At 33.9% G+C, this 19,111-nt stretch overlaps 1 protein-coding gene across 1 annotated transcript in view; it reads right to left on the reverse strand.

The window, feature by feature from the left end:
- EDTP (Egg-derived tyrosine phosphatase) overlaps positions 1-19,111 on the reverse strand; it is a 43,241-nt gene that overhangs the window by 8,532 nt on the left and 15,598 nt on the right. Inside the window, exons 3-4 of the mRNA XM_075308916.1 lie at positions 983-1,908; positions 345-899 (exon numbers count right to left, since the gene is read on the reverse strand). Of these exons, the coding sequence (XP_075165031.1) occupies positions 345-899; positions 983-1,908 (1,481 nt within the window). The remainder of the gene's footprint in view (positions 1-344; positions 900-982; positions 1,909-19,111) is intronic.

Raw genomic sequence — 19,111 nt, forward strand, 5'->3', positions numbered from 1 at the left:
GAATGTCCACGTGACCAGGCGAAAACAATGCCTAATGGTGAATTCAAAAATTTGATAGGCGATGGCAACACTATACCACTATACCATCGCCAAGGAATTACAATAGATTTTAATTTGGCGACACGCCGCTAGCCGTCACGGTATTCCATGGCGGATTTTGGGCTTCCCATTTGAAATACACATAAACAAGTGTTCGCCTATCGTTATGGTTATATTTACACACTTAGAGAAATATTCCGAAAACTATTGTATTCAACTATTCTGAATCATTCGCTATTTTTGGTTTTAATATCTTTCACATAAAAAAATAATAAAATTATATAAAAACGCTCATTAATACATACCTATGTTCTACAATACTAAATTCATCATCGGTTATATATTTAAGCACATGAAAGCAAAAGAACATTATGTCTTCTCCTCTCTTTAGACGATCTGGCAGTTGATGGCCAAATAAATACCAATCGTAGGCCAATGTTAAATAAGCCATTTGTAAGGCATTTAAATTTTGATGTATTAGACCATCTGCCCACAGTGACAGACGTACTAGTGATATAAATAAGGGCGTTCGATCCCAGCCGCTAATGCAATGTATCAGTAAACCGGAATTTTCCTCTTGTATATACTTGAGACAAGCCTTTAGATAATTTTGTGTTATTAGCACCAAATCCCATTGTTTATAATCATTCCATTGGATATTCAAATCGGTGGTAGGACCTATTTTAGGTAAACTTATGATGGCATCATTGAATGACTGTTTCCAATTATAGTAGAGATTTTTGGCCATGTAATTATTGTCACGGAATTTCTTAAAAAATTCACAGCCAGGATAGGGAAGTGATAAAATATTGAATTCTTCATAATGATTTTCGGGATCAGCCTTTTCGGATGAGGATACACTATGGAAAAGAAAAAAGAAAACCAAATAAAAAGTAAATTATTATTAAAATGACAATATACTATGCCCCTATGGAATACATACGCCATAAAGTATTTGATTTTCCTTTTCTCCACCATCAAATCCACTATGGTTGTTACATTGAGTGCATTCAACAATTGTATGTCACTCTTAATCACTTCATCGTAAGAAAACGGTGAAGATTCATTTAAGGCATGATTCATCAAAGAATCTTCATTGTTATCATTGTTCTCATCATCGACTATATGATTCCCCCGATCGCTGTAATTGGTACCATTCAAGCAATCATATGCATAATCGACCACCTTGCGTCCATACGTTTCAGGCATTACAGATATGGTGGCCGAACGACAAATATATCTTCCACGATACATGATTACGGGAACGGCAAAACGTTGACGACATCTTGCATACTTGGCCATGGTAATGAGTTCACGTATTTTGTTTGCGTCATACAAATCTTCATAAATAGTATGTTGTGGATAAGAGGAACCCCCGATACCACCGCTACCGATGCCTCCTCCGCCACCCCCATTGACAGGCATTAGAGGTGATGTTGTCTGCTGGGGATACTGCAATTGAGTTGGAAAATATGATGGATGGGTGGTGGTGGAGGTGGTGCCGGTAGTAGAATGCGGTGATGATATTGAACCATTTGCAAATGTCACAAAAGCATGTATTCCATTATTGGCAGTTCCCATATTGAGGGAGGCTGGGGAAGAACCATTGATGTTGCTAGTCGAATTGTGATGAAAACCGTTGCTACTGCTACTACTACCGTTAATTTGTGTTGTTGTATTGATACCGTTTTGTGAGAATATATTCGTATTATTGGCTGTGATCGTCGTGGCCATATGTCCATGTTCGTATTCGGGTATAAAAATTCGACCAGGATAACGAGGACTTAGGATACCATTGCTGTTTTCAAGCTCGATAAGGGTGTAGTCTTCTTTAAATAGGAATTCACATTTTTTTGTTATCTCTTCTTCCTGAAAAGAAAAATAGAAAACAACAACAATAGAGTCAATAGATTTCATTGAAAAAATTTAGTTCCTAAACTTTGAGCTTAACATAGAGTCGGGCAGTAATCAGTCATAAGAGAGAAGTTCATTTTGATGTGGTGTGATAATGGAGTGAATAGTCTAAGTGAGCCTGAAATATAAAGATGCCATTATACCTAATCTAGACTTTTAACTAACGAAGTAACCTTCTTTTCTTCAATATTTGTCGAGAATAAAAGGAAAATAGTTGTTGTTGTAGTCCCTGGGAATTTATGTATGATAACAAATAAGGAGAATAAAAGACAACAAACAAATTATTAGGATTAGACATTATGACTCGTGATGTGAAGCGACAGTCCCCAATTTGGGCAAATATCTTGAATTGCGGGGTTCAGAAGGAAGAGGTAGCTATTTAAGTACTTAGAGATGCCAGATCTTAGCTGGGATAGAACCTTCCTAGTCTTTCTAGGCAGCCGTCTCTTATCGTCGCTGACAGGTGGTGGTCTTCCCCCAGTACAACGCTGCATAAATTAATAGGATTAGACATTTAGTCTTCTACATCTAGTTCGAGGATGAGTTCAGAGTGGGGTAGGTGTCAGGTTTGTTGGCTTTGCAGGAAACGCGAAGAGATGCCTCGTAATGTGATGGGACTGTCCACAATTTGGGCAAACATCTTGAATTGCTGGGTTCAGAAGGGAGAGGTAGCTATTCAAGTACCTAGAGATGCCAGATCTTAGCTGGGATAGCACCTTCCTAGTCTCTCTAGGCAGCCGTCTCTTATCGTCACTGACAGGTGGTAGTTTTCCCCCTAAAACAACGCTGCATACATTATTAGGATTAGACATTTAGTCTTCTATATCCAGTTCGAAGAAGCGAATTGCCTCTACTGGATGAGTTCAGAGTGAAGTACGTGTCAGGTCAGTCGGCTTCGCATGACACGTGAAGAGATGCCTTGTGATGTGAGGCGACTGTCCACAACACGGGCAAACATCCTGAATTGCTGGGTTCAGAAGAGAGAGGTAGCTATTTAAGTACCTAGAGATGCCAGATCTTAGCTGGGATAGCACCTTCCTGGTCTCTCTCTCTCTCTAGGCAACCGTCTCTTATCGTCGCTGACAGGTGGTGGTCTTCCCCCCAGTATAACGTTGCACTGGTAGGAATCTATAGCCTTCTGGACCGCTGCCGTGTGTGCCGCCCACAATGCCCTCCTTATTTCCTCATAACTGTGCCATCGACGACCAGTGGCATTCCGCAATGCTGTATTTTGCTCCGTTTGAAGATTTCTCCATTGGGTATCGCTAATACTGGGAGTCCAAACGGGGGCCGCGTAATCGATAAGGGTACCACCAATAGACTCATAGGTCCTCTGTATAATCTCTTTATCTTTCCCTTAGGTGCTACCAGCCAATGCCTTCAGAATCTTGTTTCTACTCCCAACGTTTTTGACTACCATTTCCGCCTGTTTTCCCAAGAGGAACTGACTATCAAAAGACACACCAAGAGGATACTCTGGCCACGGATGTAGATATCGAGTTCCAGGTTCAATTCCTTGGTCCGCGATGTGAAAATAGTCGCCATCGATTTAGGAGCAGAAAGTTTCAGATTCCTGTCGATAAAAAAGGAGACTCCAAGTGCAGGAAGGTAGTAGTTAATTCTCATCTCAAGGCCCCCGATATCCCTACCAGATGTAACTATGGAACAGTCGTCCGCATAGGTTATCAGGTGGAGAGGGAGCTCCTACCACGTAAAAGTTAAAAAGGAGGGGGAAGAGTACACCGCCTTGAGCCTTGTTCATTCCTCCTAGCTGAAAATCTTTCCTCTGAATTCAATATAGGACTATCTGCCAGCCATGTAGTTCTCCAATCATCTCTTAAAATTATTAGGGGAGAAGAGTCGAACCCTTTAAGCAAGTCTATTGCTACGAGAATCGAACGTTTATGCAGCCTCTTAATATTCAATCCCTCTATAATGTTGACGGTCAATTCACACAACGCAGTGGTTGTACTCTTGCCCGAGCGAAAACCATTTTAATGTTCTGCCAACATTAGATGTTCTGTGAAGTAGGGCAGTAAAACAGTTTCCAGAATCTCCGTAACGGAAGAAAGAAGACCAATAATAATGGGTTTACAAGTATAAAGGAAAATAGTTGAATGTAATGGTTTCTGATGCGAACCTTTCGAAAACACATTAATCGGGACTATAATCTTTTAATTAGAGGATCTTCCCATACATATCACCTAAAATGTACATCATTAGTGAAAGCATCGTCTCATATTTATGACAATACAAAAATACGGAAATGAATGAATATTACAGTTTGAAATTACAATTTCTCTTAAACTAAATACAAATTTATATCATTTTCTTTCAATATGCTCTCAGAAATTGTATGCGAAACTGTTCTCCAATACTTTTATCTTGATATATGTACGAATCAATGTATGTATATATAGAATCTAATCATGATGTGTTCTCAATGTCATCGAGAAATGTGTTTGTTCAATGAACATCGTATATTTATACGTTCATTGTGTTGTATTATAAAAACAAAAAATAAAAAAGATTTATTGCAAAATAATTTACCCTGCTATTTTTATTTGTGTTTTGTTTGAACTTCACACAATTAAGGTAAACAACACCGTCGTGTAATATGGGAGAACGTACATTGACATATACTGCTGAAATCAGAAATTCACTACCAGCGACGTCATCTCATCCCAGAGCACAATATACTCAGCGTAGAACGAATCACTGTTACCCTGGTAGATTGAAAAACGTTGGCAAACACTTTTCGATGCATTTGTTAATAAATAAGAAAATAAGAAGTTATAGTTTTTTTTTTACATTCAAATATGTTTTACCATCTTCGATGGATGTGTGTGAAGATAAATTCGAATTTGAAATTTGCAGCAAAAACTTAGCCGAGACACAAACCAATACCAAAAATATTTTTCAAATTCGAATTTAGGATTTCAAATTCGAATTTGGATTTTTAGTATTTGGCTTATTATTTAAAAACTAAGCCGCGTGCGATATAGAGAGTAGGCTCATTGGAAAGGGCTTGAGCTCAGCTTTCATAATCACAAAAGTCTTCATTAGAAAAGTATTTGTGAAAAGCGAAAATTTGAAAACAAAATTTTCATCAAATTTGTACAACAGGCCCACTGTGCCAAAACTAAGCCGCGTGCGATATAGAGACTAGGCTCATTGGAAAGGGCTTGAGCTCAGCTTTCATAATCACAAAAGTCTTCATTAGAAAAGTATTTGTGAAAAGCGAAAATTTGAAAATGCTTTTTCAACAAAATTTTACAACGGAGCCCACTGTGCCAAAACTAAGCCGCGTGCGATATAGAGACTAGGCTCATTGGAAAGGGCTTGAGCTCAGCTTTCATAATCACAAAAGTCTTCATTAGAAAAGTATTTGTGAAAAGCGAAAATTTGAAAATGCTTTTTCAACAAAATTTTACAACGGAGCCCACTGTGCCAAAACTAAGCCGCGTGCGATATAGAGACTAGGCTCATTGGAAAGGGCTTGAGCTCAGCTTTCATAATCACAAAAGTCTTCATTAGAAAAGTATTTGTGAAAAGCGCAAATTGGAAAATAAAATTTTCATCAAACTTTTACATCGGGCCCACTGTGCCAAAACTAAGCCGCGTGCGATATAGAGACTAGGCTCATTGGAAAGGGCTTGAGCTCAGCTTTCATAATCACAAAAGTCTTCATTAGAAAAGTATTTGTGAAAAGCGAAAATTTGAAAACAAAATTTTCATCAAATTTTTACAACAGGCCCACTGTGCCAAAACTAAGCCGCGTGCGATATAGAGACTAGGCTCATTGGAAAGGGCTTGAGCTCAGCTTTCATAATCACAAAAGTCTTCATTAGAAAAGTATTTGTGAAAAGCGAAAATTTGAAAACAAAATTTTCTTCAATTTTTACAACGGGCCCACTGTGCCAAAACTAAGCCGCGTGCGATATAGAGACTAGGCTCATTGGAAAGGGCTTGAGCTCAGCTTTCAGACCCACAATAGTCTTCACCATATAGATGTAATTAAATTTTAAAGTTTTATTTAAAGGATAAACAATTTCTCAATATTGTCAATATTCTTTTTTGTATACACACAAAAATGCTTTTTTTTCTAATTAAATCACGAAATTAATTGATACATTTAATTATTTAATTGAAATTTCTTAAATCACGAAAATGGCATTAAAAAAATTAATTGATGTTAAGAACAAATTGGAATTGATTTTTTAAATGACTAAATTAAAAATTTAATTGATCAATTAATTTTTTCATTAAAAAGTTAATTGTATCAATTAGTTTTTTACTTAAAAATTTTAAGATTATTAATTAATTTAATGTTTCCATCTTGATTAAAAAGTTAATTGCATCAATTAATTTATTAATTGGAAAATTTTTCAACTTCTATCAACTTTTTCAAAGGAAATGTGTTGAAGATATTTTTTCTGCGTAGGACTCACACTTTGGGAACAGCTGATATTTATCAATAAACTTTTATGTTCACTGCGTTTGCATGCGAAAAATAAAATTTTGATATATCGCAAAATTAATTGCTCCAATCAATTTTTAATTAAATTTTTTTCTATCACGAAAATGATAATATCAATCATCTATAACAACTAAAAATTAGTTGTTCCAATTCAATTATGCAATTGATTTTTGTTTTAACTAAATAAATAATGAAATCAATTAAATTGTGATTAAATAGGTTTTAAATTAAATTATTAATTAAAACTTTAATTTAAAATATATTGGTGGTATTTTTGCTGCGTAATGAAGATTTTGTTGATTCGCGGTTCCGAATCATTTTGTCCGCAAATGTAATTAATTCAATTAAATCCAATTGATTCCATTAAAAGTGTAATTGATTACGATAGCAAAACACTATTTTTTCACCGAAGCAATTTTATTTTTATTGAAATTGCTTACATAAAGAAGTAGATAGCATCAATCACAAATTACAAAAATACTTAATTCGGAATTTACAATCAATTGTAATGTTGATTCAATTAATTTTTAAATTATGCCAATAAACTGTTTATTGTATCATTACTCATTTATAATTAATTAAACTACAAATAAATAATAGTGTCGATTAATTTTTTAATTGGTTCAATTAATTTCGTGATAAAAAAGTAAACAAAATTTTTTGTGCAAAAACCTAAAAATTAATAAAAAAAACTCATAGTAGACCATACACAGAAAAAAATACTACCAACGTATTTCCAATTAAACTTTTAACTGATCAATCACGATAGTATTAATCGTAGAAGTAATTAGAAATAAAAAATATTCTTGGTTAAAAAAGCAATTGTTTTCTTCGGCACTTTCACTTAATTTTTAATTGCTTCAATTAAAAATTTGATTGATTTTGGTAGAAAACTAAATTTTTTATTAGAGACAATCAATTGTATAATTTTCTATTATTTATTTATTTATAATTATTTTACCAGCAAAAGAAATATTTTTTTGCAATTGTTTAAGAGTTAATTTTTTTTTATATTTATTATTATATAATAGGCTTAAATTATTTAATGAACTGCCAATTGAATTAAAAAATGAAAATAACATACATTTCTAAAAAAGGGCTCATTTTGTATGTAAAAGAAAATGTTGAAACTGCTTCGTAATGCCAAAAATAATCTACTAAAATTTGAACATAAATTTACGACAAATTAAAAATTAAAAAAAAAACTGCCAAATAAATTTGACAAACACGCTTTTCCTCTGTTGCTTAAGCTACTCTTGTAGTTCATTCAAAACATGGTTTTAAGCTGTAATCAAAACAACAATAAAAATTTTATTTCTATAGAAAATTTTGTCCAAATTATATTTATTTCTTATTGCTTTGATTTCAGTTGAATTATAGAAAATTTTGTCAACATTTATATATGTTAGAACGTTTTGTCAAAATTTCATTTCTATCGAAAAGTTTGTCAAAATTTTAATTCTATAGAAAATTTTGTCAATTTTTTTTTTCTATAGAGAATTTTGTCAAAATTTTATTTTTATAGAAAATTCTGTCGAAATTTTATTTCTATAGAAAATTCTGTCAAAATTGTATTTCTATAAAAAATTTTGTCAAAATTTTATTTCTATACAAAATTTTGTCAAAATTTTATTTCTATATAAAGTTTTGTCAAAATTTTATTTCTATAGAAATTTTTGTCATCATTTTATTTCTATAGAAAATTTTGTCAAATTTTATTTCTATGGAAAATTTTGTCTAAATTTTATTTTCATAGAAAATTTTGTCAAAATTTTATTTCTATAGAAAAGTTTGTCAAAATTTTATTTCTATAGAAAAGTTCGTCAAAATTTTATTTCTATAGAAAATTTTGTTAAAATTTTATTTCTGTAGAAAATTTTTTCAAAATTTTATTTTTATAGAAAATGTTTATTTCTATAGAAATAAAATTTGACAAATCTTTCTATAGAAATAAATTGTTGACAAAATTTTATTTCTATACTTTTTTCTATGGAAAATTTTGTCAACATTAGATTTTTTACAAAAGCCACCGTGGTGCAATGGTTAGCATGCCCGTCCTGAATACTAGGGATTACGGGTTCAATCCCACCTTCTACCAAACACTAAAAAGTTGACATTTCTGAGTATTGCAAAGCTTCTCTAAGTGGTTTCATCGAAATATGAAACTCCGTTCGGATTCGACTATGAAAATGAAGTTCCTTGTCATTCGGGAGCCACCGTGGTGCAATAGTTAGCATGCCTTCCATACACAAGGTCGTGGTCAATGAACCTAGTCTCTATATCGCACCCGGCTTAGTTTTGGCACAGTGGGCCCGTTGTAAAATTTTGTTGAAAAAGCATTTTCAAATTTCCGCTTTTCACAAATACTTTTCTAATGAAGACTTTTGTGATTATGAAAGCTGAGCTCAAGCCCTTTCCAATGAGCCTAGTCTCTATATCGCACGCGGCTTAGTTTTGGCACAGTGGGCTCCGTTGTAAAATTTTGTTGAAAAAGCATTTTCAAATTTTCGCTTTTCACAAATACTTTTCTAATGAAGACTTTTGTGATTATGAAAGCTGAGCTCAAGCCCTTTCCAATGAGCCTAGTCTCTATATCGCACGCGGCTTAGTTTTGGCACAGTGGGCTCCGTTGTAAAATTTTGTTGAAAAAGCATTTTCAAATTTTCGCTTTTCACAAATACTTTTCTAATGAAGACTTTTGTGATTATGAAAGCTGAGCTCAAGCCCTTTCCAATGAGCCTAGTCTCTATATCGCACGCGACTTAGTTTTGGCACAGTGGGCCCGTTGTAAAAAATTGAAAAAAATTTTGTTTTCAAATTTTCGCTTTTCACAAATACTTTTCTAATGAAGACTTTTGTGATTATGAAAGCTGAGCTCAAGCCCTTTCCAATGAGCCTAGTCTCTATATCGCACGCGGCTTAGTTTGGCACAGTGGGCCCGATGTAAAAGTTTGATGAAAATTTTATTTTCCAATTTGCGCTTTTCACAAATACTTTTCTAATGAAGACTTTTGTGATTATGAAAGCTGAGCTCAAGCCCTTTCCAATGAGCCTAGTCTCTATATCGCACGCGGCTTAGTTTTGGCACAGTGGGCCCGATGTAAAAGTTTGATGAAAATTTTATTTTCCAATTTGCGCTTTTCACAAATACTTTTCTAATGAAGACTTTTGTGATTATGAAAGCTGAGCTCAAGCCCTTTCCAATGAGCCTAGTCTCTATATCGCACGCGGCTCAGTTTTGGCACAGTGGGCCTGTTGTAAAAATTTGATGAAAATTTTGTTTTCAAATTTTCGCTTTTCACAAATACTTTTCTAATGAAGACTTTTGTGATTATGAAAGCTGAGCTCAAGCCCTTTCCAATGAGCCTAGTCTCTATATCGCATGCGGCTTAGTTTTGGCACAGTGGGCTCCGTTGTAAAATTTTGTTGAAAAAGCATTTTCAAATTTCCGCTTTTCACAAATACTTTTCTAATGAAGACTTATGTGATTGTGAAAGCTGAGCTCAAGCCCTTTCCAATGAGCCTAGTCTCTATATCGCACGCGACTTAGTTTTGGCACAGTGGGCCCGTTGTAAAAAATTGAAAAAAATTTTGTTTTCAAATTTTCGCTTTTCACAAATACTTTTCTAATGAAGACTTTTGTGATTATGAAAGCTGAGCTCAAGCCCTTTCCAATGAGCCTAGTCTCTATATCGCACGCGGCTTAGTTTGGCACAGTGGGCCCGATGTAAAAGTTTGATGAAAATTTTATTTTCCAATTTGCGCTTTTCACAAATACTTTTCTAATGAAGACTTTTGTGATTATGAAAGCTGAGCTCAAGCCCTTTCCAATGAGCCTAGTCTCTATATCGCACGCGGCTTAGTTTTGGCACAGTGGGCCCGATGTAAAAGTTTGATGAAAATTTTATTTTCCAATTTGCGCTTTTCACAAATACTTTTCTAATGAAGACTTTTGTGATTATGAAAGCTGAGCTCAAGCCCTTTCCAATGAGCCTAGTCTCTATATCGCACGCGGCTCAGTTTTGGCACAGTGGGCCTGTTGTAAAAATTTGATGAAAATTTTGTTTTCAAATTTTCGCTTTTCACAAATACTTTTCTAATGAAGACTTTTGTGATTATGAAAGCTGAGCTCAAGCCCTTTCCAATGAGCCTAGTCTCTATATCGCATGCGGCTTAGTTTTGGCACAGTGGGCTCCGTTGTAAAATTTTGTTGAAAAAGCATTTTCAAATTTCCGCTTTTCACAAATACTTTTCTAATGAAGACTTATGTGATTGTGAAAGCTGAGCTCAAGCCCTTTCCAATGAGCCTAGTCTCTATATCGCACGCGGCTTAGTTTTGGCACAGTGGGCCTGTTGTAAAAATTTGATGAAAATTTTGTTTTCAAATTTTCGCTTTTCACAAATACTTTTCTAATGAAGACTTTTGTGATTATGAAAGCTGAGCTCAAGCCCTTTCCAATGAGCCTAGTCTCTATATCGCACGCGGCTTAGTTTTGGCACAGTGGGCCCGTTGTAAAAATTTGATGAAAATTTTGTTTTCAAATTTTCGCTTTTCACAAATACTTTTCTAATGAAGACTTTTGTGATTATGAAAGCTGAGCTCAAGCCCTTTCCAATGAGCCTAGTCTCTATATCGCACGCGGCTTAGTTTTGGCACAGTGGGCCCGTTGTAAAAAATTGAAGAAAATTTTGTTTTCAAATTTTCGCTTTTCACAAATACTTTTCTAATGAAGACTTTTGTGATTATGAAAGCTGAGCTCAAGCCCTTTCCAATGAGCCTAGTCTCTATATCGCACGCGGCTTAGTTTTGGCACAGTGGGCCCGATGTAAAAGTTTGATGAAAATTTTATTTTCCAATTTGCGCTTTTCACAAATACTTTTCTAATGAAGACTTTTGTGATTATGAAAGCTGAGCTCAAGCCCTTTCCAATGAGCCTAGTCTCTATAGCGCACGCGGCTTAGTTTTGGCACAGTGGGCCTGTTGTAAAATTTTGTTGAAAAAGCATTTTCAAATTTCCGCTTTTCACAAATACTTTTCTAATGAAGACTTTTGTGATTATGAAAGCTGAGCTCAAGCCCTTTCCAATGAGCCTAGTCTCTATATCGCACGCGGCTTAGTTTTGGCACAGTGGGCCCGTTGTAAAAAATTGAAGAAAATTTTGTTTTCAAATTTCCGCTTTTCACAAATACTTTTCTAATGAAGGCTTTTGTGATTATGAAAGCTGAGCTCAAGCCCTTTCCAATGAACCTACTCTCTATATCGCACGCGGCTTAGTTTTTAAATAATAAGCCAAATACTAAAAATCCAAATTCGAATTTGAAATACTAAATTCGAATTTGAAAAATATTTTTGGTGCTGGTTTGTGTCTCGGCTAAGTTTTTGCTGCAATTTTCAAATTCGAATTTATCTTCACACACATCTTCGATGGTATATAGTGTAAACCATTGGAGAGGAACAAAAATTGTAATATCTGTAAGGGCTGTCCGGGAGAAAAATAATTTATTTATTTTTTTTTTTTTTGGCTTCGAATAGTGCAATTCGTGGCTTCGAATAGTGCAATTCATCTATTTGTTTGATGGGGTTTTGTTTGTGATATATACAAAGGTATATACTACACTTGTTTTATGTACGTAGACTGATATTCCGATTTGTCTGAAATTTGTAATTTGTTTGTTTGTTAGTTTCACATATCAAGCGAAGCGAAATAAGGATAAATAATTTATAATATGTTAAGCCATAAAAAGAAAAACGTAATATAAAATTATTATGAAAATAATTTGACAATAATTGCGATAAACAAGAACATTTAGTACATAATAAAATCAAAAGATAGTATATTTCGTTTTGCATCGTTTAAAAAAATAGAGATATTTTGAACTAATCTGCGTTGCTTGCATTTGTCAAGGAAGAGAATTTAGTTTTGATTTAGATATGGCGAAAATGTGTTTTCTTAATCATATATTCATAATTTATAGAACTCGACCGAAACGGGGTTTTTTGGCCGAGGGCTATGTTCGGCAAAAAAGCAATAATCGGCCGAAGGCAATTATTTTCCTGTAATTTGTAATTACGAGGGCAGTTCGGAAACTTCTTAGCCTAGCACAAAAAGCGCGGAATAAACAGAAAAAAGTTAAGTGTTTTGGAAACTTCCATCTCTATTATGAACACATGTTAAATTTTGTTTCGATCTGGCAACTCCTTCATATAGAAACAGGTGTTCAAAAAAGACACATCCACTCATTTTTTTTACAATGGAAACATTAGAAATTCAAGCTGTCATTAAATATTTACATAAAAAAGGTTTATCGGGACAAGAAATTCATAATGATATGAGTTAGGTGAAAGTGCTCCTTCATATGCAACGTTAAAAATTGGGTTGCTGAATTCAAACGTGGTCGCACAATGGATTTTAAGCGTCGTTTCATAACTGTTGATGAGACATGGATCCACTACTACACTCCAGAGACAAAAGAACAATCCAAACAATAGACTGAAGCTGGAGGAAGTGCCCCAAAGAAGGCAAAAACAAATCAATCGGCTGGTAAGGTTATGGCAACGGTTTTTTGGGACTTCAAAGGTATTTTATTGATTGACTATCTGCAAAAGGGTAAACCAATAAATTCAGAGTACTATTGCAACCTTTTGGATTAATTAAATGTATAAATTCGAGAAAAACGTCCTGGCTTACAACACATAAAAATAATTTTTCATCAAGGCAACGCACCAGCGCACAAGAGTGTTTTAACAATGGATAAAATCAACGAATTAAAGTACGAGTTGCTTGACCACCCACCTTATTCTCCTTATTTAGCTCCCAGTGACTTTTACTTGTTCCCAAATTTAAAAAAAAAAATTCCTTGCTGGCAAGCGTTTTACCTCAAATGAAGATGCAATTACAGTTGTAAACCACCATTTTGAAGACCTTTAGGAAAACTATTTTAATCAAGGGATAGAATTGCTAGAAAAGCGTTGGACTAAGTGTATTGAAGTTTCAGGATATTATATTGAAAAATAAAAATATTTTTGAAAAACTAACTATTCTCTTTCATTGATAGGCTAAAAAGTTTCCGAACCGCCCTCGTAAAGAAGTTTGAAGGGCTTATTTCAATATTAGCATATTTTATTCATCAAAGGCATAAACAACAACAATAAATGGTAATTAAGTCTATGTCTTATAACATTCTCTTAGAACTAACAGACTTTTTAGAATTCAGTAGTTTGATATAATATTGACAAATAAGAATTTAACACTGGGACAATTCGATATGAAATAAATTATTAGAAAATCATCGGTTAATCGGTCTCTTGATGCCAAAAGCCGATTATCTATTTTTGGCCGAATGCCGAAGCCGACTATTCGGTTGAGCTTAATGTATGTAGCCCGAAGAACTTTACAACAGTTCCCTCGACTATTGAAAAAATGCAAACACAATTGCAAATACCTCCTTATTTCTTGCACTAAACTATCTATCTAATTGAGCTATAAATATATGTAGTAACCAATTTTAATATATCAAAAATCCCTTGAGTTTTAGTAAAAAGAAATTATAATATTGTCTAACAGAGTTTCCACCAAACCGCAAACAAGAAGTAAAAAAATCACATGGAGAACCAGAATTTTGCAATAGCCCACTACGGTACGCTGCATCACACATACCAAAAATTCTCATGGCGTTGTCGAAGCATAGTAAAAGCCCGAACAAATCTCACTACAAAAGATTCTTCTACCAGAGCGAGTAATACGTGCGTCAGAATGAAAAGCACTGATTCCTCCATACCCTGTAAAACTTAGTCAGACTACGAATAAACACAAGACTGCCGAGCGAACGCCCTACAAAGCGCTCAACAAATGGTGTGATATGAGAAACCTGACCTGATCCGAATCGCACAATTAAACGCTTCCTGGACTTTTTCAAGTTATACCATACAAAATGACAGACATGACCAACACCGGGATCGATTTAATCCTTACACCACTCGGCAAAATTAAATCGTAATTATAGAGCTGTAGGAGACTCACTGAAACTAAGCCTGTCATCTACAAGAACTCTCAAATACGAGGGCGGTTCGGAAACTTCTTAGCCTATCAATGAAAGAGAATAGTTAGTTTTTTCGAAAATATTTTTATTTTTCAATATAATCTCCTGAAACTTCAATACACTTAGTCCAACGCTTTTCTAGCAATTCTATCCCTTGATTAAAATAGTTTTCCTCATGGTCTTCAAAATAGTGGTTTACAACTGTAATTGCATCTTTATTTGAGGTAAAACGCTTGCCAGCAAGGATTTTTTTTTAGTTTTGGGAACAAGTAAAAGTCACTGGGAGCTAAATCAGGAGAATAAGGTGGGTGGTCAAGCAACTCGTACTTTAATTCGTTGATTTTAGCGATTGTTAAAACACTCTTGTGCGCTGGTGCGTTGTCTTGATGAAAAATTATTTTTTGTGTTGTAAGCCACGACGTTTCTCTCGAATTTGTACATTTAATTGATCCAAAAGGTTGCAATAGTACTCTGAATTTATTGTTTTACCCTATTGCAGATAGTCAATCAATAAAATACCTTTGAAGTCCCAAATGAAACGACGCTTAAAATCCATTTTATTTCGCTTAAAACGATCCAAACAAGCTTGAGAAATTTTCATTCTTATGCGTTTTTGATCGACTGTTAACAAATGCGGCAGCCATCTAGCTTTTTCATATAATTTATAAATTTTTAATTTATAAATTTTTATTCAAATTAATAAACAACTAAACTAAACAATCTTATTTTACTTGACCACAATTATTCTTTTACAATTATCTTAAAATTCAAATTTTCTAATAGTGTGAAGGGGCTCTTATTGACGTCGCACCTAATAATTGCACTTATGCGAACATTTTTTTGTGGTAACTTGGCGTGGAACAATTTATCAATAGTGATGGCACTTTTGCGACGAGTTTTTGATATCGTATACGAGACTGTGGTGGAGACTCTCAGAAGTGCCACCAAATTCAAAAAAAAAAATGTTGACATGGTAATATGTTAAAAAATAATTTATTTAAATTTAATTATTTTTTGTAGCGCTCTATTTGGCCTATATATAAAAAAAAGTAAAATTTAATTTTCAAAGATTTTTTCTGTACAAATTCGGGAAAAATTGCAAGTCAAATTTATTTAAAAAAATATTATTTTACTAATAATTTGAAGGGGCTCTTATTGGCGTCGTTCTAAATTTATTTAAAAAGGCACCTAATAATTGCACTCATGCGATAATTTTTTGTAGTAACTTGGCGTGGTACAAATTCTCAATAGTGACGGCGCTTTTACGACGAGTTTTTGATATCGTATACGAGACTGTGGTGGAGACTCTCAGAAGTGCCGCCAAATTCAAAAAAAAAAAATGTTGACAGGGTAATATGTAAAAAAATAATTTATTTAAATTTAATTATTTTTGTAACATCTGTTATTGGCCTATAAGCTTGGTTATTTCACAAAAAAAATATAAATAAAAAAAGTACAATTTAATTTTCAAAGAATTTTCCTGTACAAATTCGGGGAAAATTGCAAGTCAAATTTATTTAAAAAAATATTATTTTACCAATTTTTGTATTTTAATTCAATTTTACTAATTAAAAAAAAAACGTTTTTTTTGTAAAAGTTTTCTAAATATCTCTTGAATATTGGTTTCATAGAACTTCGTATACAATGTTGAATTTTGCAAAAACAAAAAAAATTAAACTAATAAACATAACCCGGGTTCTTCTCCACACTGTATGGGCCACAGCTAATATATCATCCTCAAAGATTTCTGAGAAAGAAAATCAATGCACATTTTTTTATTATTATTGTATTTTTTCTTCTTATTGGACACAAAGGCAGACAACAATAAAAATAACAACAAGACAAACATAAACAAAAAAATATATATAACAATAAAAACAAATAAGAAGAACGACATGAAATTCATTACAATTACATGGCTGGCTGTAAACGTACAGCAAACTGCAATACAAAGTCATGCAAGAAGTACATATGTATGCGTTATAATATCGTCGTGTAAGTGTATTTTACAACAGCAAAATATTATATGTATGTATGTGAGATTGTAATTTTGTTTTGCCCACTGCTGTTGTTAATGAAAACAAAACAAAAAAAAAGAAAACACATTGAAAAGCGTCATCGCCGTCGTTGAACAGAAACATCTGAGCGCCTGCTTCTTTGGCGGAGCAATAGTTTAGTGAAAAAACAACAACTGCTCATCATTATGTTGGTGGTTTGGATGATGATGATGACGATGATAGTTTCTACTATTTTAGTGTGGTCGTCTTTTGTTGGGACACTCACTATTCACAAGTTTTACCACCATACAGGTTTCATGTAATGCGTTGCATGAGCATCAACGTAGTCATTCTATTTACACTACTACTCAAAAGTTTGTGATGTATATAGTAAAGGTTAGTTATAAGATACTAGCGTAACCCGGCCCACTTCGCTGCGCCTCCCGAAGCATATTTTCCTTAACTTAGTCAACCATATCTTTCGATCTGAAAACCAATTCGAAAAGATTTGAATTCTTTTAAAGACTAGGGTCAGGAGAAGTCTGGCACAAAAACTGAAGTACTGATTAATCACTCCATGATTTCCACACACGTGTCCCGTACAAAAAGTCGGACTACTTGCTTTTTCGTTATGCAGATGTAAAACGGACCGGCGTAACAAATTTTCAGTGAATTTCATGCGTGGTTTATCAAGGGAAGGTATACTGCATACCGTCCAAAAAATTGGAAAAATTAAAAGTACTTAAAAATTTACCATATTAATATTTGTTAAAGTATTGGCCACGGAGAACATGCCTTTCCCAAACATTTACCAGAAAATGAAGCACCCTCTACGTTGCTTGTCAACTTCATGTAAATTAAAGTTTTTTTACTTAAAAAAGTCTGACAGAAGCCTGTGGAAAAGTCATAAAATTATGTACCGAGTTCCCATTTATCGACAATCCTCTACTTTATATTTTCAAAAAATCAGGCAAAAGCGAACCTCCCACCTTCGCTCCTCCCCGACCAGATATGGTAAATTCACGTACCCTATATTAATTTCACAAACTACCCAACTTCACTATTCCCCTTCCCCAACCAGACATGGAAAAATCATGTACCCTGTATAAATTTAATCATCTTTCAAATAAAGCGGAGAAGGTTAGATTTTGCTCTATTTTTTCTAAAGGGACGTCACTTTCTCTGCAAATTCCAAAGAAATCTCTAAACTTTCCCTAAAATTTCGTAGTGTGGGGCAAGGAGAAAGTTCCCGTACCCAAAAATCAAGTACACCATATTGATTTCATAACCTTACCCTACGGCCTTTGTAAATTTCAAGTAAACTTGAGAATTATATTTTTTTTTTTTTTCAGTTTTAGAGGAGGTCTCACGCCCCGCCCCAATATCGATAAATGATATAGCGTATATTGTGTAGACATCCCAGAAAAACTGAAGCAAATTATAAGCCCAATTTTTAAACAGCATGGCAAGGGGAGGCCCCTCTTCCCTTCCGAATATCACAAAATCAAATATCCATTATAATAATATAACCTACCCCATCGTCCTCTGTAAATTTCAAGTAAATTGGAAAACTTTAATTGTTTCACGGTATGAACTTGAGGAGAAATGATGTCTCCCTGTGCCCTTTCATTTTTCCCCGACCAAATATTAAAAAATCTTATACCTCATATAAATTTAATAATCTCCCCCAAGTTCTCCGTAAAATTTCAGTTTTGCGAAAAATGTTAGTTCTTTCACTGTACTTTAAAAAAAAGTCGGACAAAGGGGAGGACCTACTCCAAATATCGAAAAATAAAGTAGCTGTCTAGACGCCCCCTTCAACCTTCCCTGAAATGTTCAAGCAAATCGGATAATTTTGTTCCAATTTTCAAAAAGTCGGGCAAAGGGGGGACCCCACACCATATATCAAAAAATGAGGTACCCTATTTTTACCACACGATTACCCTCTACGTTCTCCGAACATTTTTCATGTGAAAAAATTATAGCACTGCGATGAATTCAAATTATAAATTTTTGTAATGTGCGCTGTATGTAAAAAAAAGATTTCCCGCTTTTCTGTTAGTTAAAATGGGGGTAAGTTTTCTTATTATTCGACTATCTGAACATTTCACCGTTACCGATGAATTCTACAAAATACAATGCTGTTGTTACATTTGCTTTAGCTCTCTCTCTCTCTCTCATGCTATAAATTTTCTCTCACTATCTCTCTAACTATGCATTAATAAAACAAGTATATACGGCCGTAAGTTCGGCCAGGCCGAAGCTTATGTACCCTCCACCATGGACTGCGTAGAAACTTCTTCTAAACACTGCCATCCACAATCGAATTACTTAAGTTGCGGTAACGCTTGCCGATGGCAAGGTATCTTAAAACCTCCTAACACCATCTTCTAAATTGTATGTAAGTCCATATATATTAAATCAAAAAAGATCGATCAAATACGTATATAATTCAGTTCGACAAAATTTTCAATAGACATAAAATTTTGACAAAATTTTCTATAGAAATAAAATTTTAACAATATTTTCTATAGAAATAATATTAAAAAAAAAAATTTATAGAAATAAGATTATGACAAAATTTTCTTTAGAAATAAAATTTTGACAAAATTTTCTACAGAAATAAAATTTTAACAAAATT

This window comes from Haematobia irritans, chromosome 5, assembly GCF_050003625.1.
Source record: "Haematobia irritans isolate KBUSLIRL chromosome 5, ASM5000362v1, whole genome shotgun sequence".
NCBI classification, from domain to species: domain Eukaryota; kingdom Metazoa; phylum Arthropoda; class Insecta; order Diptera; family Muscidae; genus Haematobia; species Haematobia irritans.